This window comes from Lactuca saligna, chromosome 4 (genome assembly GCF_052625555.1).
Source record: "Lactuca saligna cultivar CGN05327 chromosome 4, ASM5262555v1, whole genome shotgun sequence".
Classification (NCBI taxonomy): Eukaryota; Viridiplantae; Streptophyta; class Magnoliopsida; order Asterales; family Asteraceae; genus Lactuca; species Lactuca saligna.
In genome coordinates, this window is record NC_136420.1 from 21,154,537 (window position 1) to 21,179,140 (window position 24,604).

General features: G+C 40.0%; 1 protein-coding gene across 1 annotated transcript; it reads left to right on the top strand.

The window, feature by feature from the left end:
* Positions 1-743: 743 nt before the first annotated feature.
* Positions 744-23,532, top strand: LOC145039362 (uncharacterized). Its single transcript, XM_078987428.1, has 4 exons — positions 744-1,125; positions 10,806-12,011; positions 18,039-19,244; positions 23,504-23,532. The coding sequence occupies exons 1-4, from the start codon at positions 744-746 to the stop codon at positions 23,530-23,532; spliced, it is 2,823 nt and encodes a 940-aa protein (XP_078843554.1).
* Positions 23,533-24,604: the final 1,072 nt, after the last annotated feature.

Below are 24,604 nucleotides of genomic sequence, written 5' to 3' on the forward strand. Positions count from 1 at the left end.
AGGAGGGAAATCATCTGTTTTTCGTGTGTAACATTGTACATCGTCTTTGGCTTAAAGTTGCTTAGTAGGTGGATAAGTTGATTCCTAATTTTTGAGAGATGTCGTAATTCTTTTTATGGATTGATGGTATTTCGCGACTCGGTTCTATGGGGTGATCATGGAATTGATTTGTGCTACCCTCATTTGGGTTTCATGGACGTAATAGAACGACCTTGTTTTTTGGCAACAAGAAGTACAAGAAAGAGTTTATATTTGATTATATCGTTTCTTTTTTCTTATAATCGGTATTGTAATAGGAATCCTAAAAGTTAGGAAGAATCGGAAAGAGTAGATGCTTAATCCCATTCATGAACTAATTTGTTCTTGTTTGCTAGCTCTTTGGTAGCCTTTTTAATATATTTAGCCGTTCAAAAATAAAAGAAATAAGATAAAATATAGTATAGTTGTTTGATGATTTTAATAGATTTGAGATATGTCATTGAAATAATAAAAATATGAATATAATGAATACCTATTAGTAAAATAAAACAATTAAAAATATTTGATGGTTTTGTCAAATCATATAGGTTAGATTGAATATAAAATATTAATATCAGTACATAATCTTGGACGCAAAAAATGGTTAACATAATTATATCTCAACCACCTTATTAAATTAGTGTCCATATAATTACTTATATATAGCTGTGAATTTCTATAGCTTATTACAACTCATCGATAAAATATTAATAAAGAAAGTATACATGATGGTTTTAAAGCTTTCTCTTGGTGTATCTTTTGTATTCCTGATTTTGATTGGCATGGTTAACATTGGTTATAGTGAAAATCTTGTTGAAGAGGAGAAGACATCTTTTGGGCATGGTGAGGGACTTAGAAAGGCTGGAGGAACATTCGACGATGGGTGTGGTGCGGAACGAGGATCTAGTTGTGGGCTTCGAGGAGTAAAAATGTTAAATTTGGGGATGGGGGTTGGTATGGGAGGTATGGGAATGAGGTTTGGGTTCGGGGTAGGGATAGGGACTGGTACTGGTATTGGTAGTACCGGTACTGGTAGTACCGGTACAAGTAGTACCGGTACTGGTGGGGGTAGTAATGTAACTGGTAGTACTAATACTAATAGTACTGGTACTAGGGCCGCAAATATAGGGATTGGAACCAGGGATGGGGCCATAAATGAGACTATAAGTATAGGGACAATGGATGCAAATAGGATTGTGAATACAGGAACTGAGACCAGAATCTAAATTTGGAGTTACACTTAATGTTGAAGAAAAAGAAGATGAAAATTGATGACTTTAAAACACTAATGCAACTTTTAGAATAACAAGGGAGCAAACAACTTGTTAAATCTATATATTTTTAAATAAATGTGCATTGTTTGATTTTTAATCGAACATGCATGTTTTATGTTTCTTTGTGTATTATGTATATCTAAAAAAAAATGTTTGAAAATGCATGTTTTATGTTTCTTTATGTATTATGTATATCATGTACTAAATAAATGTATGAAAATGCATGTTTTATATTTCCTTAGTTCTTATTCATCTACATTCTCATACTATAGAATTAAAAATAAAGGAACAAGATTTTAGAGTGATAATATTTAGTTATTAAAACCTATACTAATAAAAACAAACAAATTCTGAGGTAAAGTACGTTACTCAAAAAGATCCGCTTTACTTAATGAATTACCACTAAATAAGTCATAGAGATGAACATTGACTGGTTCGAATTGGTCTCAAGAAATAGACATCGAATAGATCGGTTTAAAACGGAGCAATCTAGGTCCGGTGTAAACTTAAAATCTAATTATCGGTTTGCGATTTTGAACTTCAAATAGTCTTGGTTCAATCTCGATCTATCCAATTGGTCTAGGATTAGTCTCGATTCAATATTAAACATGTCTTATTTAGATCTTTAACTAGTCTCACATGTCATTTTTATTTTTATTTTTCAAATAGTTTTCCCTATAAATATCATATCAAACATTTGCCAAACCCAAGTATTCTTTCAAAATAATTATTTTTCTCTTGTGTTCTCTCATTCAAAGATATTTCGATTCAACTTTACATATTATTTTCGGTATTAATGTTAATGGAATGTTCTATAATTACAAATTTAATAACTATGGACATTCCGGCGATCAATAGAACAAACCGAAAAAAATAGCCCAAAACTGTTCAACTGATTATCCTAATAACGAAAAATGACAGTACTACTCGAGACCGTGCAGTTAAAATAGTTTTTGACTTATTGTAATCCATCAATTTTGAAGCCATGTACATTTAATTTCTATTCTCTGTAAGATAATATAAACTTAATTTCTTTAGATGACTTCTTTATAGTAGATCAAAACAAAGTGTTTCAAAGATGATGCACAGATGAATTTGTAAGACAACATTACAAACAACATAAACACAAAGAAAAAAATATAACTTCAAAGTTAGATTCTTTATTAATTACAATCGAAAAAAAACTATCCTCAAAACAATGAAAACAAGATCCTTATAAGGATGATAAGATAATCATAAGTTTTTAACCCTAGGGGATCATACTTGATTAGGAAAAGATACGCAATAAATTATTTAAATCAAAACTCAAAATAAAAAGTTGTCTTAAATAAAAAACAGAAAAAACACGTTTTGAAGCCCTAAACGATCTCGGGTGGCCGAAAAACACCACTCGTCACGACAAAACGATGAGTTTTCTTAATCGGCCCATTTTACATGTTGTGTGCATATTTCATCAAATTTTGGGTTGTTGGATCACTTCGGCAAATTTGGAGTTGATGTCGTCATACTTCCATTCCTACTAGTGTTGGGATCATCAAGCCATGCATCAACACTTGTACTACTTGTATCGTCCTTCCCCTCTTGAAAAGGATCAAACTCGAGTCTGCTTCACCATCAGAATCCACAACGAAAGGTGACAAATCTGCAACATTGAATGTAGCAGATACATGGTAATCACCTGATAATTCAATCTTGTATGCGTTATCATTGGTTTTCTTCAAAACACAAAAAGGACCATCATCTCGTGGCTGGAGTTTACTAAAATGCCTATTCATCAACCTATCTTTCCTTAAATGTATCCACATAAGATAATCTTCATGATAAACAATTCGCTTGTGAAGTTTATTGGCTCGACCAACGTAATATTTACTATGCTTCTCAATATGCATACGAACCTGTTGGTGAAGCTCTTTAATTTGACTCCACTGCTCATCACCTTCAACACTAAACCGATCAATAATAGCTAGAGGAGCTAAGTCAAGCGGGGTGATTGGATTTCTGCCATACACAATCTCAAATGGACTCTTTTTCGTAGTATAGTTAATTGATTGATTATAAGCACATTCTACTTGTGGAAGAATAAGATCCCACTATTTTGGACTATCACCAATCAAGAAAGTAACTTCATGAACCAAAAAATGACATTTTGTGGACTCATCCATCTTGATCCATTCTCCCACGATGATATAATCCAAGAAAGTAACTTCATGAACCAAAAAATAACATTTCTTTCCATTCGCATACAACCTTTACTTACGTAAAACTAAGAAAAATTAACGAATATGTGAGAGATGCTCTTCAACAGTTTTGCTAAAAATCAAAATATAATCATGTTACACTACTCAATATCACCCAATAAATGACTTAGAAAACTAGTTTATGAGGCACATAAATGTGCTAAGGGCATTAGATAGTCCAAATGACATAATCATCCACTCGTATTTTTGTGATATGTACTTGAGGCTTAACACCATATCTTGAAGGATATGGCTGGTTTGAGCCTTGTAATCATAGCAATGAAGAAGGAATTCCAATCGAAGTCTGGGAGGTGATCCCAGGAAAAATCTCTAACGGTCTAGTTAGTATGATTGTATGTGTAGGAATATGGAGATTAGGGTTTTGATGAGAAGAAAGTGATCCCTTCCGTCAAAGAAGAAGGATATATTTTATACCTGTTTCCTTATGAGCATGATCCTAATAGTACCCTTTGTCCTTTATGTGTCGATAGGACGTCGAGGTGTCCTATTGGTGGATCGTGCACAACTAGTGGTCATCTGCATTCGGTGTAGAGGAGACAGGGGCAGCGCTCTGAGCGTTACACTTGTCGCCCTGGGAGGTGACCAGTTGTGTTCTAGATTATTATAGACCAGAGATTATTGTCTGACCTGGGCACTAGAGCGACAAGGTTCTAGTACAAGACCACGAGGGTGAAGGCTCGGGTTTGGCACTTGGCCTAGTAGCAACTGTTAAGTAGGTTGTCCAAAAGATAGCAATTTTGTTATCTTTAATGTATTCCTGGAGGAATACGTTAAAGAGTCCCTTAAGATAGTAGACGTCGACATTAGCGTAGTGTAGTTGAGTTTTTTATGGCCTTGATCAGAACACATGTTCGATGGAGATGGTCCGGATGTTTTCTGATATGATGGAGCTGTCAATGCACGTGTTTGCATCAAGGATATTGTTTGATATTTATGTTCCTCATTTAAACCTCCCTTATTATGGAAAATTTTCCTTTTACTCTTTCATGCTCAACTGCTTCTGATTTACATTTTCTTACTTTCTCTTCTTTCTTGTTCTTGCACTTCGAAAACAATAGCAATGCCACGATCTAGAATTGAGCCAAAACTTGAAGAGTTTGAGGCTTTGCAACTCTGCTTCGGTTTTATGTATGACCATGGGGTTAAGTTTATGAGGAAAGCAGCTATCATCAATCGACCTCCATTGGGCAAGGTCAGAGTCCCTATCCCAATATTTTAAGCAGGACTACGGTTACCGACGAATGATTTCTTTGATGAGATCATGCGTCAATATGGTTTCTCTATGGACGATCTGTTCCCAAATATTGTGAACAAGATCGTAGGGTTTGAGTTGGCTTGCCGAGCCCTTGGCACTCTTCCCCAATTTTGGGCATTCAAGGCTTACTTCAAATCATCCACGCATTTTAGTGTTCATACCTTCTCTTAGAGGGGATGTCACACCCCCAAACCAGAACGACAGAAACGTTCGGGGGCGGAGGACGTCATATTCAGTATCATAATAGTTCATAGTAAGGAAAGTACACACCACCATATATATAAAAGTTTCAAAATGTTTACATAATTGTATTTGTTGCATGTTCAAAAGATAAATACATAAACATCTTTCAAAAGAAGTAATTAAAGTCAGAGCGTTAATCCCCAAAAGTTGGTTTCCAAACCTGCTTAGCGGTTCCCTGAGAATACAAGCTATTTAAAAGAAAAAGTGTCAACAATTAAGTTGGTGAGTTCATAAGCGGTTTTGTGAAATGTATGCCATTCCAAAGTTCATGCGTTTTCCAAGAAAATCCCTTATTTTCTTATAAAAGTATGAAATGCATATGAATGTTCGTGTTGTGAATTTGTAAATAGTTGCACTAGGAAAATCCCTTAATTGCCTATTAGTTGATTCTTTTAGGTACAGGAAAATCCCTTATTTTCCTAAAGTAACAGGCAGTCTCTAAGACCGAAAATCGCAAGCAACGGACATGCTTAAAGGTTGAGGCATAGTTTTATATAATAAAGCTATAAGAAGTTCGCACTTGTTATATGAAGAGTAGTTTTAATAGCTACTCGTTCATAAAATCATAATACCATAATAATTGTCTATCCGATGAGTTTTATAACCATACTAAACATAATATGCCTGTGGCGACGGTCTTCAGGCATCGAAACGTTTATGACAAACTGTCACCCAAAGGACTGTAGCTAACAGTCAGGACGCATGATCATGACTTCCCGTATAGATCTATACACATTATACACGCTCTCCAAACGAGAGACTCTGTTTATAATAGACAGGACTTTAAGTTGTACCTTTTCGCAAAAAGATAGCGTTGAAAATGTAAATGTCTCACGGGTTCTCAACTAAGTCTGTATTAAGGTGATAGTTTTGTATAAAATGTTTATTCTCTCTTACAATGTTTGACTAAGCATAAATCTTAAGTCCTTTGAATGCATAAAATGGTTTAACAAGGATGGATACCCTAAATACTATGCATTTTGTATAAACCTAGTGCATGCAAGATATAACAAGAGTTTTCACGTTTTCACTCGGGATTAACCGGGTGTTTACTTGTATTCTCCCCATAAATGTATTAAAAGTACATTATAAAGTATTTAAAGGTGTATAAAGGGGGTATGAACTCACTTGATTAAAGTTGTTGCTTTGAAGTAGTCGAGAGAAGAATCAAGCAGAACTTCGACAGAAAAAGCTGAAAACGCGGGAAAATATCGGGATTCTCAGGACTCTCGGGAGTGTAGAACTTCCTTTGGGACTTGAGTGTGAAAACCGGGGCTTTGGGATGGTGTAACGCCCGGGTTTTCAGGGCTAAGCATTTTTGTCAATGTAATAGTCTAGGTCAACTATTGTAACTCTTTTTGAAGTAATAAATATGAAATATTTGAGTATTATGTGAATTATGTGTGTTTATGTGTTTATTATTTAATTATAAATGTATAATTAATAAAGAATAAAAATGAGCGTCAAAATTAAAGTGTGATATAATCCCGATATCTCTACATAAAGTTGTAGAATATGTCTCAAGGTTTCCGTGCATATAAAGAATGCCGAAATCCGAGCTATAAAGAAGAAGTTATGGCCCGCCGAAGTTTTACGACAAAACCGGCACGACACCGGGAAACGTAAATAGTGAATTTACGATAGAAGACTTTTTAGCCTTAGCAATCTAAACAAAAGTCGTATAATATGTTAAACTAAGAACATCGATAAAAAGAACGCCCAAATCTGACTTCGTATGAAGAAGTTATGATTTTTCTAAGATTCGGCTTAGCAGTGCACGGCCTGAAACTCGAATTTTAGTTCGATCGGTTTTTGGCTTACGCAACGTAAATGAGAGTTGAAGATCTCATTAATAGGAAATCAACGGTAAAAAGACAGACAAAAACAGAGTCCGTATGTAGAAGTTATTAATTTTACGCAGACGTTTAACAGTATAATCTCCTTGTACTGTTAAATTTAAGATCGGTCGAGAATTAGCTGACGGTGTCAAAATGAAAGTTGTAGATCCTATTATTACCTACGCGTGGATATAAAGAACGTCAAAAACGGAGGTCGTATGTGAAAGTTACGGATTTTAGAAGTCGGAAGTGTGCTGTGCGAAAATGGGTGATGTGGCACAATCTTGGCCATTGCTTTCTCCCCAAGGCTTGCCACCAGATGGTGACATGTGGCACCAAGTTCAGCCACATTTCACCCTATAAATACCACCTCTCCCACCCTCATTTTCTTCACACCTTTCCCATTCTTTCTTCTCTTTACTCTCTCTCTCTCTCTAGAACCTCTCTCTAGCCCCGAAATCCCCCAAAAAGCCTAGGGAACCTCCCTAGCACGAGGCGGAAGCCCCGGAGTGCTCGAAGGCTCTGAGAAGAAGAGCTTTTCGGCTCGGGAACGCTGCTCCAAGCAAAGCCCGGTTTTCTATAAAACCCGCTGTAAGTGAGCTACGTCTACGCTATTTTTAATATAACTTTTATTTAATTATAGTAACGTTATTAGGAACTTATAATAAATACTTGGGCTATTATTATGGGTTATATAAGTATTTTTTTTGACGCTTATATAATAATAATAATAGCTAGACTATTAATTAGTCTCGACGAATAATAAACTAAACTCTAGTGGTAATAATACTAGGTTTCGTCGAAGAAAAATTCTTTTTAAGAAGCGAAGCGCTGTCTGAGTTCGGAATCACCACCTTTTCCGGTGAGTGCATAGTTACCTTCAACTTACACATAGATATGAAGTATTTTATATAAATTACGTGCTATGTGTGCATATTATCTGAATACTTGCTATCTATGCTAGATGAACGTTGTTATACATGTTTTCAATGATTTAAACTGTATACGTATTTTATATCTACGAAAATGTTGGGGTAAAACATGGGTAGATGTAATAGGTGATGTGTGATAAAATGATGAGAGGCCTCGATGTTGTTGTTGTTGATCCAGTCATCTAGCGGAGTATAGATGACGACCACGGACTCTTCTAGACAGTCCAGTGGAACACTAGCAGGTTCGCAACCTGTAGGTGTTGTGAACGATGTGTTCACCGGTGTACTCCATCCCCCACATGGTTGCCTATTAGGACATTTATTGCTGAGGAATCCCCTTAGCAGTAGTGTCCGTCCCGATGATAATCCTTAGGCTAGGTCCCTTATGATAGGTGTTTAGGGACGTAAAGTGAGGATAACGGGAACGGGTAATCGGGTTATTGTTGATTGATGAAATTAATAAACTTATTTATTGTGGGTTGAAAACCCTATGTGCTCACCAGGCTCCCAAGCCTGACCCACTCAGTTTTATGCATTACAGGTAGTGGCGCATGAGCATAGGTGTGATGTTTTGGACGAGGGATTACGGATATAGGCCTGTAGATATGAAATAATGTAGTAAGGCTTATATTGTACTGTTTATACTTTTGATCTGTACGAACATGACATCCCGAGTCTTTTAATGAAATACATTTCTATGGAAATGCTTTTGATAAATCTTTATCATATTATTGTTTTGGGACAAATTCCGCAACCCTTTTATTAAAAGATAACTCTGATTTTGAAATAAAGTATAAACAAAACCGGTCTTTTCTGGCCGTGATTTTGGGGATGTCACAGTTGGTATCAGAGCATTAGTTTAAGCGAACTAGGAATTTGTAGGATTTCTAGACTTAAACTTAGAATGCTAAGCGATGATTGTGAGGTGTGAGCACTAGCTTATTTTAGGAATTGTGCCTAAAATGCTTTTATGTGCTAAATGTTTTATGCATGATATGCTGTTATTTTGTTCGGGATCTATGGTCTGTTGCCGACCGGATCTGGAACCTTATGTGTTTAGGATTCTAAACGTACGACTACGATATTAGAACTAGCATGTAAACGTTTCGGAGTGATAAGGACGATTTAAAACGTCTCTCCTAAATAAAGATCTAAATCCACCTTATTCGGTATATAGATCAAGATGGTAAGGACCCGTAGCGGAAACGTAAACGCAAATGGGAACGGACACCAACCCCCCGTGATCGAGCAGATACCAGTTGTGGAAGCCGCTGCCGGACCAATAACGATGGCCGGAGTGCAAGCGATGATCCAGGCAATGTTGGATCGTCAAATGGAGGAAACCAGGCGTTTGCTCCAGCAAAATCGAGAGGAAGCGACTATTCAGCTCGAACAGCCCGAGTTGAACGAAGGGCAGACTGAAGAAGGAAACTACAGTGGGACTATTGGTCAAGCCAACCCACCGATAGTTAGGCAAAACCACCAGGATGGAGGAAATGATGGACGTGGATGCAAATACAAGGATTTCATGGCATCCAAGCCACCGAGTCTATCCGAAAGCCCGACGCCGGTGGAAGTCATGAACTGGATCTCTGAGATGGAGACAATGTTTGAGAGTTGCGAGTGTAGCAATAGGCAGAAGACTGCTCTTGCAGTTCCTCTATTGAAATCTGGAGTACTAAGCTGGTGGAAGCTATTAGCTGATTCAATGCCCAAAGGTGAAGCAAGCAAAATGTCGTGGGAGGATTTTCTGGTACAGTTGAAGATGCAATACTGCTCTGAGCAGGATCTTCTGGAGATCAGCAACGAATTCCAGAATCTGAAGAAGGGAAGAATGAGCGTTACTGAATACGCTGCAAGCTTTACTGAGAAAATGAAGCTTGTTCCTCACCTCGTCCCAACTGAACTCTCCAAGGTTAACAAATTTGCCCTCGGATTACCAGCGGACTTCGGTCCAATGGTCAAGCAAACTACCACTCTAAAAGCTGCCATCTGGGCTGCTAAGAATGTGGAGACCCAGATACGAGAAAAGGGTCTGGAGAGAGCGGAAGTGGGTGAGAAACGGAAATTTGACGGATCCTCGAGGTCCGGTAAGAAAGGTAGATTCTCGAAGTCTAGTTCGAGAGGAGGAGGATTAGAAGCAAAGTGGTGTGACAAGTGCAAGAAGAAGCACTCTGGGAAGTGTGATGGAGGGGTCACTTGTTACAAATACGGAAAGCCTGGGCACTATGCCAACGAATGCACTCTTAACCAGAAGGCCTGTTATGGGTGTAATGAAGAAGGGCACATTTTGAAGGACTGCCCGAAGAAGAAGGAGGCAGGAAGACCCAACATACCACCAAAGCCGAAGGCGAGAGCCTTCCAGATGACGCTCGAGGCTGCAAAGGAGGCAGCAGACGTCGCTTCAGGTACCTTTCTTGTAAATGGTTTGCCTGCAAATATACTGTTTGATTCTGGAGCCAACTACTCCTTTGTGTCGCATAAATTTAGTGCGAAATTAGCATTACCTGTAGAAAAACTTGATAACGCCCTAATTGTATAAGTTGTCAGTGGCAAATTCGTACCTGTTAGTAATCGTATTAGGAACATCGTCATTGACCTAAACGGAAACGAATTCCAGGAGGAACTATTACCCATAGAGTTAAACGGTTTCGACATCGTTTTGGGTATGGATTGGCTTAGCGCCAACGATGCCGAGATATTATGCCGAAAGAAGATAGTTAGGATAAACCCACCCGGAAAGGAATCATTTATGGTGTACGGGGACAAACGCAGAGTGAGTTCTGGAATCATATCCTTGATGAAAGCTAGGAAATGTTTGTCCAAGGGATGTGCATCGTACTTGGCATTCGTAATCGATGCTAAGAAAGAAAAGAAAGAGGTGCAGAATATACCGGTTGTGTGCGATTATCCGGAAGTCTTTCCCGAAGATCTTCCTGGATTACCACCTGATAGGCAAGTAGAATTTCGTATAGACTTATTACCAGGAACAACACCGATAGCAAAGGCACCTTACCGATTAGCACCGACGGAGATGAAGGAGCTCATGATGCAACTTCAGGAGCTGTTGGATAGCGGTTTCATTCGACCTAGTTCATCACCCTGGGGAGCTCCGGTGTTATTCGTGAAGAAGAAGGACGGAAGCATGAGGATGTGCATAGACTACCGAGAGTTGAATAAGGCAACGGTGAAGAACAAGTATCCATTACCGAGGATTGATGATCTATTCGATCAGCTGCAAGGTTCGAGCTACTTCTCAAAGATCGATCTTAGGTCAGGATATCATCAGCTGAAGGTGAGAGAGCAGGATATTGAGAAGACTGCATTCAGAACAAGATATGGACACTACGAGTTCTTGGTTATGTCGTTCGGACTAACCAATGCTCCCGCAGCATTCATGGATTTGATGAATAGGGTTTGTAAACCATTCCTCGATAAATCTGTGATAGTGTTCATCGATGACATTCTCATTTACTCGAAAAGCCAGGAGGAGCATGGCAAGCATCTACGAGAAGTGTTGGAGGTGTTAAAGAAGGAGAAGCTTTTTGCAAAGTTCTCCAAATGCGACTTTTGGATACGGGAAGTCCAATTCTTGGGTCATGTTGTTAACCAAGAAGGAATAATGGTTGACCCTGCCAAGATCGAAGCTGTAATGAAGTGGGAACGTCCGAAGAATCCCACGGAGATTCGAAGCTTTCTAGGATTAGCCGGATATTACCGACGATTTATCCAAGGCTTTTCTTTGATAGCTGCTCCATTAACAGCTTTGACCCATAAAGGAGCTACGTATACATGGAGTGAGAAACACGATGAGGCGTTCGAGAAGCTAAAGAAGAAGTTATGTGAAGCGCCGATACTTTCTCTACCCGATGGAGTCGAAGATTTCGTAGTTTATAGTGATGCATCTGGAGTCGGGTTAGGTTGTGTTCTGACCCAAAGAGAAAAGGTGATAGCATACGCATCTCGACAATTGAAAGAGCACGAAAAGAACTACCCCACTCATGATCTGGAGTTGGCAGCGGTAGTATTTGCCTTAAAGATATGGAGGCATTACCTCTACGGCACGAAGTGCAAGCTCTTCACTGATCATAAGAGTCTCCAGTATCTCTTTAATCAGAAGGAGTTGAACATGAGGCAACGACGCTGGCTAGAACTTCTCAAGGACTACGACTGTGAGATACTTTACCACCCAGGTAAAGCAAATATTGTTGCTGATGCTCTCAGTCAGAAAGTCAATCTTGAAAGAAGAAGGCCAAGAGCGTTAAGAATTGAAGTCGTCTCGATGATTGTGGAAAGTATCAGGAAAGCTCAAGAAGAAGCCTTAGAAAAGAATGACCGAAAGGAAGAACGTTTGGGAAAAACGTTAGTGTTCGGTACGAACAGTCGAGGACTGAATGTATTCCAAGATCGAATTTGGGTACCTAAGACGGGAGGAATAAGAGATCTTCTAATGGAAGAAGCACACAAGACCATGTACTCGATTCATCCCGGTAGCACTAAAATGTATAAGGACCTAAAACCCTACTACTGGTGGCCGACGATGAAGCTCGATGTTGCGAAGTATGTGGCTGAGTGCATAACATGTGCGAGGGTTAAGGCACAACATCAAAAACCGTATGGGAGTTTAGAACCCTTACCTGTACCCATGGGTAAATGGGAAGACATCACCATGGATTTTGTGACTAAACTGCCCAGAACGAAGAATGGTCACGACATGATTTGGGTAGTCGTGGATCGTTTCACCAAGAGTGCACACTTCATAGCCGCCAACGAGAAGTGGTCTATGGATAAGCTCGCAAATGCTTACGTGAAGGAAATTGTAAGACTTCACGGTGTCCCTCTTACGATTGTGTCAGATCGTGATAGTCGTTTCACGTCAAGGTTTTGGAGGAGTCTACAAGAGGAGTTGGGTACAAAGTTGTGTTTGAGTACTGCTTACCATCCGCAAACTGATGGTCAGAGTGAAAGAACGATTCAGACGTTGGAAGATATGCTGAGAGCATGTACCCTCGAATTCCAAGGGAATTGGGACGAGCACTTACCTCTGGTAGAATTTTCCTACAACAATAGTTTTCACTCAAGCATCAAGATGGCTCCTTATCAAGCCTTGTATGGGCAGAAGTGTCGTACGCCGTCTTGTTGGCTTGAAGCCGGAGAGAAGCAGTTTATGGGCCCCGAGATAGTCCATGAGACTGCTGAGAAATTGAAGGTGATTAGGGAAAGAATGTTAGCAGCTCAGGATCGTCAGAAGAGCTATGCCGACAAGAAAAGACGACCGATAACCTTCGAAGTTGGGGATTCCGTTTTACTTAAAGTCTCACCGTGGAAGGGACTTATACGATTTGGGAAACGAGGAAAGTTGAGTCCAAGGTTTATTGGACCATTCAAAGTTCTTCAGAGGATTGGGAACCAAGCTTACAAGCTGGAATTGCCCGAAGAACTCAATGGTATTCATAACACCTTCCATGTGTGTTATTTGAGGAAATTCATGGGAGATGTTCCCGACATAATTCCAATCTCGGAATTAAGGATGGATGAGAATAAAAGGCTGATCGAAGAGCCTGAGGCAATTATTGACCGTAAGACTAAGAAGTTACGACGCAAGATGGTCGACTTGGTGCTAGTCCGATGGAAACATTCGAATGGGCCGAATCTCACTTGGGAAACAGAGGATGACATGATGAGTCGCTATCCACATCTGTTTGCTGATGCATGATTCCGGGACGGAATCATCCTAAGGGGGTGAGAATTGTAACGCCCGGGTTTTCAGGGCTAAGCATTTTTGTCAATGTAATAGTCTAGGTCAACTATTGTAACTCTTTTTGAAGTAATAAATATGAAATATTTGAGTATTATGTGAATTATGTGTGTTTATGTGTTTATTATTTAATTATAAATGTATAATTAATAAAGAATAAAAATGAGCGTCAAAATTAAAGTGTGATATAATCCCGATATCTCTACATAAAGTTGTAGAATATGTCTCAAGGTTTCCGTGCATATAAAGAATGCCGAAATCCGAGCTATAAAGAAGTTATGGCCCGCCGAAGTTTTACGACAAAACCGGCACGACACCGGGAAACGTAAATAGTGAATTTACGATAGAAGACTTTTTAGCCTTAGCAATCTAAACAAAAGTCGTAGAATATGTTAAACTAAGAACATCGATAAAAAGAACGCCCAAATCTGACTTCGTATGAAGAAGTTATGATTTTTCTAAGATTCGGCTTAGCAGTGCACGGCCTGAAACTCGAATTTTAGTTCGATCGGTTTTTGGCTTACGCAACGTAAATGAGAGTTGAAGATCTCATTAATAGGAAATCAACGGTAAAAAGACAGACAAAAACAGAGTCCGTATGTAGAAGTTATTAATTTTACGCAGACGTTTAACAGTATAATCTCCTTGTACTGTTAAATTTAAGATCGGTCGAGAATTAGCTGACGGTGTCAAAATGAAAGTTGTAGATCCTATTATTACCTACGCGTGGATATAAAGAACGTCAAAAACGGAGGTCGTATGTGAAAGTTACGGATTTTAGAAGTCGGAAGTGTGCTGTGCGAAAATGGGTGATGTGGCACAATCTTGGCCATTGCTTTCTCCCCAAGGCTTGCCACCAGATGGTGACATGTGGCACCAAGTTCAGCCACATTTCACCCTATAAATACCACCTCTCCCACCCTCATTTTCTTCACACCTTTCCCATTCTTTCTTCTCTTTACTCTCTCTCTCTCTCTCTAGAACCTCTCTCTAGCCCCGAAATCCCCCAAAAAGCCTAGGGAACCTCCCTAGCACGAGGCGGAAGCCCCGGAGTGCTCGAAGGCTCTGAGAAGAAGAGCTTTTCGGCTCGGGAACGCTGCTCCAAGCAAAGCCCGGTTTTCTATAAAACCCGCTGTAAGTGAGCTACGTCTACGCTATTTTTAATATAACTTTTATTTAATTATAGTAACGTTATTAGGAACTTATAATAAATACTTGGGCTATTATTATGGGTTATATAAGTATTTTTTTTGACGCTTATATAATAATAATAATAGCTAGACTATTAATTAGTCTCGACGAATAATAAACTAAACTCTAGTGGTAATAATACTAGGTTTCGTCGAAGAAAAATTCTTTTTAAGAAGCGAAGCGCTGTCTGAGTTCGGAATCACCACCTTTTCCGGTGAGTGCATAGTTACCTTCAACTTACACATAGATATGAAGTATTTTATATAAATTACGTGCTATGTGTGCATATTATCTGAATACTTGCTATCTATGCTAGATGAACGTTGTTATACATGTTTTCAATGATTTAAACTGTATACGTATTTTATATCTACGAAAATGTTGGGGTAAAACATGGGTAGATGTAATAGGTGATGTGTGATAAAATGATGAGAGGCCTCGATGTTGTTGTTGTTGATCCAGTCATCTAGCGGAGTATAGATGACGACCACGGACTCTTCTAGACAGTCCAGTGGAACACTAGCAGGTTCGCAACCTGTAGGTGTTGTGAACGATGTGTTCACCGGTGTACTCCATCCCCCACATGGTTGCCTATTAGGACATTTATTGCTGAGGAATCCCCTTAGCAGTAGTGTCCGTCCCGATGATAATCCTTAGGCTAGGTCCCTTATGATAGGTGTTTAGGGACGTAAAGTGAGGATAACGGGAACGGGTAATCGGGTTATTGTTGATTGATGAAATTAATAAACTTATTTATTGTGGGTTGAAAACCCTATGTGCTCACCAGGCTCCCAAGCCTGACCCACTCAGTTTTATGCATTACAGGTAGTGGCGCATGAGCATAGGTGTGATGTTTTGGACGAGGGATTACGGATATAGGCCTGTAGATATGAAATAATGTAGTAAGGCTTATATTGTACTGTTTATACTTTTGATCTGTACGAACATGACATCCCGAGTCTTTTAATGAAATACATTTCTATGGAAATGCTTTTGATAAATCTTTATCATATTATTGTTTTGGGACAAATTCCGCAACCCTTTTATTAAAAGATAACTCTGATTTTGAAATAAAGTATAAACAAAACCGGTCTTTTCTGGCCGTGATTTTGGGGATGTCACAGTTGGTATCAGAGCATTAGTTTAAGCGAACTAGGAATTTGTAGGATTTCTAGACTTAAACTTAGAATGCTAAGCGATGATTGTGAGGTGTGAGCACTAGCTTATTTTAGGAATTGTGCCTAAAATGCTTTTATGTGCTAAATGTTTTATGCATGATATGCTGTTATTTTGTTCGGGATCTATGGTCTGTTGCCGACCGGATCTGGAACCTTATGTGTTTAGGATTCTAAACGTACGACTACGATATTAGAACTAGCATGTAAACGTTTCGGAGTGATAAGGACGATTTAAAACGTCTCTCCTAAATAAAGATCTAAATCCACCTTATTCGGTATATAGATCAAGATGGTAAGGACCCGTAGCGGAAACGTAAACGCAAATGGGAACGGACACCAACCCCCCGTGATCGAGCAGATACCAGTTGTGGAAGCCGCTGCCGGACCAATAACGATGGCCGGAGTGCAAGCGATGATCCAGGCAATGTTGGATCGTCAAATGGAGGAAACCAGGCGTTTGCTCCAGCAAAATCGAGAGGAAGCGACTATTCAGCTCGAACAGCCCGAGTTGAACGAAGGGCAGACTGAAGAAGGAAACTACAGTGGGACTATTGGTCAAGCCAACCCACCGATAGTTAGGCAAAACCACCAGGATGGAGGAAATGATGGACGTGGATGCAAATACAAGGATTTCATGGCATCCAAGCCACCGAGTCTATCCGAAAGCCCGACGCCGGTGGAAGTCATGAACTGGATCTCTGAGATGGAGACAATGTTTGAGAGTTGCGAGTGTAGCAATAGGCAGAAGACTGCTCTTGCAGTTCCTCTATTGAAATCTGGAGTACTAAGCTGGTGGAAGCTATTAGCTGATTCAATGCCCAAAGGTGAAGCAAGCAAAATGTCGTGGGAGGATTTTCTGGTACAGTTGAAGATGCAATACTGCTCTGAGCAGGATCTTCTGGAGATCAGCAACGAATTCCAGAATCTGAAGAAGGGAAGAATGAGCGTTACTGAATACGCTGCAAGCTTTACTGAGAAAATGAAGCTTGTTCCTCACCTCGTCCCAACTGAACTCTCCAAGGTTAACAAATTTGCCCTCGGATTACCAGCGGACTTCGGTCCAATGGTCAAGCAAACTACCACTCTAAAAGCTGCCATCTGGGCTGCTAAGAATGTGGAGACCCAGATACGAGAAAAGGGTCTGGAGAGAGCGGAAGTGGGTGAGAAACGGAAATTTGACGGATCCTCGAGGTCCGGTAAGAAAGGTAGATTCTCGAAGTCTAGTTCGAGAGGAGGAGGATTAGAAGCAAAGTGGTGTGACAAGTGCAAGAAGAAGCACTCTGGGAAGTGTGATGGAGGGGTCACTTGTTACAAATACGGAAAGCCTGGGCACTATGCCAACGAATGCACTCTTAACCAGAAGGCCTGTTATGGGTGTAATGAAGAAGGGCACATTTTGAAGGACTGCCCGAAGAAGAAGGAGGCAGGAAGACCCAACATACCACCAAAGCCGAAGGCGAGAGCCTTCCAGATGACGCTCGAGGCTGCAAAGGAGGCAGCAGACGTCGCTTCAGGTACCTTTCTTGTAAATGGTTTGCCTGCAAATATACTGTTTGATTCTGGAGCCAACTACTCCTTTGTGTCGCATAAATTTAGTGCGAAATTAGCATTACCTGTAGAAAAACTTGATAACGCCCTAATTGTATAAGTTGTCAGTGGCAAATTCGTACCTGTTAGTAATCGTATTAGGAACATCGTCATTGACCTAAACGGAAACGAATTCCAGGAGGAACTATTACCCATAGAGTTAAACGGTTTCGACATCGTTTTGGGTATGGATTGGCTTAGCGCCAACGATGCCGAGATATTATGCCGAAAGAAGATAGTTAGGATAAACCCACCCGGAAAGGAATCATTTATGGTGTACGGGGACAAACGCAGAGTGAGTTCTGGAATCATATCCTTGATGAAAGCTAGGAAATGTTTGTCCAAGGGATGTGCATCGTACTTGGCATTCGTAATCGATGCTAAGAAAGAAAAGAAAGAGGTGCAGAATATACCGGTTGTGTGCGATTATCCGGAAGTCTTTCCCGAAGATCTTCCTGGATTACCACCTGATAGGCAAGTAGAATTTCGTATAGACTTATTACCAGGAACAACACCGATAGCAAAGGCACCTTACCGATTAGCACCGACGGAGATGAAGGAGCTCATGATGCAACTTCAGGAGCTGTTGGATAGCGGTTTCATTCGACCTAGTTCATCACCCTGGGGAGCTCCGGTGTTATTCGTGAAGAAGAAGGACGGAAGCATGAGGATGTGCATAGACTACCGAGAGTTGAATAAGGCAACGGTGAAGAACAAGTATCCATTACCGAGGATTGATGATCTATTCGATCAGCTGCAAGGTTCGAGCTACTTCTCAAAGATCGATCTTAGGTCAGGATATCATCAGCTGAAGGTGAGAGAGCAGGATATTGAGAAGACTGCATTCAGAACAAGATATGGACACTACGAGTTCTTGGTTATGTCGTTCGGACTAACCAATGCTCCCGCAGCATTCATGGATTTGATGAATAGGGTTTGTAAACCATTCCTCGATAAATCTGTGATAGTGTTCATCGATGACATTCTCATTTACTCGAAAAGCCAGGAGGAGCATGGCAAGCATCTACGAGAAGTGTTGGAGGTGTTAAAGAAGGAGAAGCTTTTTGCAAAGTTCTCCAAATGCGACTTTTGGATACGGGAAGTCCAATTCTTGGGTCATGTTGTTAACCAAGAAGGAATAATGGTTGACCCTGCCAAGATCGAAGCTGTAATGAAGTGGGAACGTCCGAAGAATCCCACGGAGATTCGAAGCTTTCTAGGATTAGCCGGATATTACCGACGATTTATCCAAGGCTTTTCTTTGATAGCTGCTCCATTAACAGCTTTGACCCATAAAGGAGCTACGTATACATGGAGTGAGAAACACGATGAGGCGTTCGAGAAGCTAAAGAAGAAGTTATGTGAAGCGCCGATACTTTCTCTACCCGATGGAGTCGAAGATTTCGTAGTTTATAGTGATGCATCTGGAGTCGGGTTAGGTTGTGTTCTGACCCAAAGAGAAAAGGTGATAGCATACGCATCTCGACAATTGAAAGAGCACGAAAAGAACTACCCCACTCATGATCTGGAGTTGGCAGCGGTAGTATTTGCCTTAAAGATATGGAGGCATTACCTCTACGGCACGAAGTGCAAGCTCTTCACTGATCATAAGAGTCTCCAGTATCTCTTTAATCAGAAGGAGTTGAACATGAGGCAACGACGCTGGCTAGAACTTCTCAAGGACTACGACTGTGAGATACTTTACCACCCAGGTAAAGCAAATATTGTTGCTGATGCTCTCAGTCAGAAAGTCAATCTTGAAAGAAGAAGGCCAAGAGCGTTAAGAATTGAAGTCGTCTCGATGATTGTGGAAAGTATCAGGAAAGCTCAAGAAGAAGCCTTAGAAAAGAATGACCGAAAGGAAGAACGTTTGGGAAAAACGTTAGTGTTCGGTACGAACAGTCGAGGACTGAATGTATTCCAAGATCGAATTTGGGTACCTAAGACGGGAGGAATAAGAGATCTTCTAATGGAAGAAGCACACAAGACCATGTACTCGATTCATCCCGGTAGCACTAAAATGTATAAGGACCTAAAACCCTACTACTGGTGGCCGACGATGAAGCTCGATGTTGCGAAGTATGTGGCTGAGTGCATAACATGTGCGAGGGTTAAGGCACAACATCAAAAACCGTATGGGAGTTTAGAACCCTTACCTGTACCCATGGGTAAATGGGAAGACATCACCATGGATTTTGTGACTAAACTGCCCAGAACGAAGAATGGTCACGACATGATTTGGGTAGTCGTGGATCGTTTCACCAAGAGTGCACACTTCATAGCCGCCAACGAGAAGTGGTCTATGGATAAGCTCGCAAATGCTTACGTGAAGGAAATTGTAAGACTTCACGGTGTCCCTCTTACGATTGTGTCAGATCGTGATAGTCGTTTCACGTCAAGGTTTTGGAGGAGTCTACAAGAGGAGTTGGGTACAAAGTTGTGTTTGAGTACTGCTTACCATCCGCAAACTGATGGTCAGAGTGAAAGAACGATTCAGACGTTGGAAGATATGCTGAGAGCATGTACCCTCGAATTCCAAGGGAATTGGGACGAGCACTTACCTCTGGTAGAATTTTCCTACAACAATAGTTTTCACTCAAGCATCAAGATGGCTCCTTATCAAGCCTTGTATGGGCAGAAGTGTCGTACGCCGTCTTGTTGGCTTGAAGCCGGAGAGAAGCAGTTTATGGGCCCCGAGATAGTCCATGAGACTGCTGAGAAATTGAAGGTGATTAGGGAAAGAATGTTAGCAGCTCAGGATCGTCAGAAGAGCTATGCCGACAAGAAAAGACGACCGATAACCTTCGAAGTTGGGGATTCCGTTTTACTTAAAGTCTCACCGTGGAAGGGACTTATACGATTTGGGAAACGAGGAAAGTTGAGTCCAAGGTTTATTGGACCATTCAAAGTTCTTCAGAGGATTGGGAACCAAGCTTACAAGCTGGAATTGCCCGAAGAACTCAATGGTATTCATAACACCTTCCATGTGTGTTATTTGAGGAAATTCATGGGAGATGTTCCCGACATAATTCCAATCTCGGAATTAAGGATGGATGAGAATAAAAGGCTGATCGAAGAGCCTGAGGCAATTATTGACCGTAAGACTAAGAAGTTACGACGCAAGATGGTCGACTTGGTGCTAGTCCGATGGAAACATTCGAATGGGCCGAATCTCACTTGGGAAACAGAGGATGACATGATGAGTCGCTATCCACATCTGTTTGCTGATGCATGATTCCGGGACGGAATCATCCTAAGGGGGTGAGAATTGTAACGCCCGGGTTTTCAGGGCTAAGCATTTTTGTCAATGTAATAGTCTAGGTCAACTATTGTAACTCTTTTTGAAGTAATAAATATGAAATATTTGAGTATTATGTGAATTATGTGTGTTTATGTGTTTATTATTTAATTATAAATGTATAATTAATAAAGAATAAAAATGAGCGTCAAAATTAAAGTGTGATATAATCCCGATATCTCTACATAAAGTTGTAGAATATGTCTCAAGGTTTCCGTGCATATAAAGAATGCCGAAATCCGAGCTATAAAGAAGAAGTTATGGCCCGCCGAAGTTTTACGACAAAACCGGCACGACACCGGGAAACGTAAATAGTGAATTTACGATAGAAGACTTTTTAGCCTTAGCAATCTAAACAAAAGTCGTAGAATATGTTAAACTAAGAACATCGATAAAAAGAACGCCCAAATCTGACTTCGTATGAAGAAGTTATGATTTTTCTAAGATTCGGCTTAGCAGTGCACGGCCTGAAACTCGAATTTTAGTTCGATCGGTTTTTGGCTTACGCAACGTAAATGAGAGTTGAAGATCTCATTAATAGGAAATCAACGGTAAAAAGACAGACAAAAACAGAGTCCGTATGTAGAAGTTATTAATTTTACGCAGACGTTTAACAGTATAATCTCCTTGTACTGTTAAATTTAAGATCGGTCGAGAATTAGCTGACGGTGTCAAAATGAAAGTTGTAGATCCTATTATTACCTACGCGTGGATATAAAGAACGTCAAAAACAGAGGTCGTATGTGAAAGTTACGGATTTTAGAAGTCGGAAGTGTGCTGTGCGAAAATGGGTGATGTGGCACAATCTTGGCCATTGCTTTCTCCCCAAGGCTTGCCACCAGATGGTGACATGTGGCACCAAGTTCAGCCACATTTCACCCTATAAATACCACCTCTCCCACCCTCATTTTCTTCACACCTTTCCCATTCTTTCTTCTCTTTACTCTCTCTCTCTCTCTCTAGAACCTCTCTCTAGCCCCGAAATCCCCCAAAAAGCCTAGGGAACCTCCCTAGCACGAGGCGGAAGCCCCGGAGTGCTCGAAGGCTCTGAGAAGAAGAGCTTTTCGGCTCGGGAACGCTGCTCCAAGCAAAGCCCGGTTTTCTATAAAACCCGCTGTAAGTGAGCTACGTCTACGCTATTTTTAATATAACTTTTATTTAATTATAGTAACGTTATTAGGAACTTATAATAAATACTTGGGCTATTATTATGGGTTATATAAGTATTTTTTTTGACGCTTATATAATAATAATAATAGCTAGACTATTAATTAGTCTCGACGAATAATAAACTAAACTCTAGTGGTAATAATACTAGGTTTCGTCGAAGAAAAATTCTTTTTAAGAAGCGAAGCGCTGTCTGAGTTCGGAATCACCACCTTTTCCGGTGAGTGCATAGTTACCTTCAACTTACACATAGATATGAAGTATTTTATATAAATTACGTGCTATGTGTGCATATTATCTGAATACTTGCTATCTATGCTAGATGAACGTTGTTATACATGTTTTCAATGATTTAAACTGTATACGTATTTTATATCTACGAAAATGTTGGGGTAAAACATGGGTAGATGTAATAGGTGATGTGTGATAAAATGATGAGAGGCCTCGATGTTGTTGTTGTTGATCCAGTCATCTAGCGGAGTATAGATGACGACCACGGACTCTTCTAGACAGTCCAGTGGAACACTAGCAGGTTCGCAACCTGTAGGTGTTGTGAACGATGTGTTCACCGGTGTACTCCATCCCCCACATGGTTGCCTATTAGGACATTTATTGCTGAGGAATCCCCTTAGCAGTAGTGTCCGTCCCGATGATAATCCTTAGGCTAGGTCCCTTATGATAGGTGTTTAGGGACGTAAAGTGAGGATAACGGGAACGGGTAATCGGGTTATTGTTGATTGATGAAATTAATAAACTTATTTATTGTGGGTTGAAAACCCTATGTGCTCACCAGGCTCCCAAGCCTGACCCACTCAGTTTTATGCATTACAGGTAGTGGCGCATGAGCATAGGTGTGATGTTTTGGACGAGGGATTACGGATATAGGCCTGTAGATATGAAATAATGTAGTAAGGCTTATATTGTACTGTTTATACTTTTGATCTGTACGAACATGACATCCCGAGTCTTTTAATGAAATACATTTCTATGGAAATGCTTTTGATAAATCTTTATCATATTATTGTTTTGGGACAAATTCCGCAACCCTTTTATTAAAAGATAACTCTGATTTTGAAATAAAGTATAAACAAAACCGGTCTTTTCTGGCCGTGATTTTGGGGATGTCACAGATGGCTTATCGAGGTAATTATGCAGAGTAACAACACTTAGATGGAAAGAGATGAGCACCAAACCCGGCACCCTTAAGCTTCTATTTATAGGGGCATATTTTGTGTGCCACGTCGTGGTGAGTCATCTTATCCTCTTCCATTGATTGGACGACCTCAGTCACTTGTCGGGTCACGGCCAACTGTGCCATGTCGCGACCAACCTGACAGCCTCGGATTTCGGGTCTTGAACTTGTAAAATCTGTAACTTTCGCGTATTAGCTCCATTTTCGATGTTCTTTATATGCACGCGTAGGTGAGAGTATACTCTACAACTCTCTTTTAAACTTCGTCAGCTAATTTTGATTTTATTTTTAATTAATTATTTTTAACATGCCAGGACTTGAAAAGCCCGTTAAAAATCTATAACTTCTTCATCCGGCGTCCGTTTTTGCCAGACGTTTTACCGTTGCGCTACTTTCGTTGAGACCTTAGATTCTCATTTAGGTTGTTTCGGGCAAAAGTCTCTCGATCTCTATTTCGAGTTTTTAGCTGTCTACTGCTATATCTGGATCTTGGAAAAATCATAACTTCCTCATACGAAGTCAGATTTGGACGTTCTTTTTACGTACGTTTACGGTTTAATGATATCTACAACTTTCTATTGGATACTTAAGGTTAAAAACTGTTGTATTGAAACTTCATGTTTTCCGTTTAATCGATGTTGCCGGTTTTGTCGGAAATCTTAAAATGGTCGTTACTTCTTCGTTATAACTCGAATTTTAGTGTTCTTAGTATTTCTGTAAACCTTGACACAATATATAGCATATTAGGTAACCCAATAGAGACTTTTGTACATTTTATTTTCGAAGTTAATTTCATTATTTCAAAAGTGGTTATAATACTTGACTTTTTAGGTCATTACATAGAGTCGAAATATCGGGTTGTCACATCATCCACTCGTTGTATTCTTCTTCTCTCATTTAATTTCAGTATTACAACCTCAAACAGAAGTCCTTATTTCTTGGACGGCAAATCGTCGATCGTCAAACCAGAAAAATCAGAAACATCGCTCAAAAACACAAGAGGATTAGAACGAAGACCAATTGAACAAAAAACATAAGAAAATCGAAACAACCAACCACATACCGAAATTCCTTAGACAACAGACAGCATGGTACAGAAGGCGTTTGGTGGCGGCAATAGAGTGCATAAGGTTTTTAGTGAGATAAATCGAATTCCTATATTCTTGGTTGAAGTCGCCAGGAGGATCAAACGAAGGCAGTCGGAGACGAATGAAGAAGAAAGAAAGATAGTTTGAGACGAATGAAGAAGAAAGGGTTAGAGGAATGCACAAAACTGATGTCGGGGTTTTTGTGGATTACCATATTAAGATGTTCAAAATTTAGAAGGACAAAACAGTAATTATGTCCAAAGTGATGTGGTGAAAGTTTGAAACGTTGGAATTTTACTATTCTAAGACATGTTGGGTTTTAATATA

Coding starts and splice junctions, on each gene's coding strand:
- LOC145039362 (XM_078987428.1), top strand. CDS start 744: ATGATGGTTTTAAAGCTTTCTCTTGGTGTATCTTTTGTATTCCTGATT. Junction 1,126..10,805: donor TACTAATACTAATAGTACTG/GTACTAGGGCCG, acceptor ACTTATTACCAG/GAACAACACCGATAGCAAAG. Junction 19,245..23,503: donor TGAGATACTTTACCACCCAG/GTAAAGCAAATA, acceptor TTAACATGCCAG/GACTTGAAAAGCCCGTTAAA.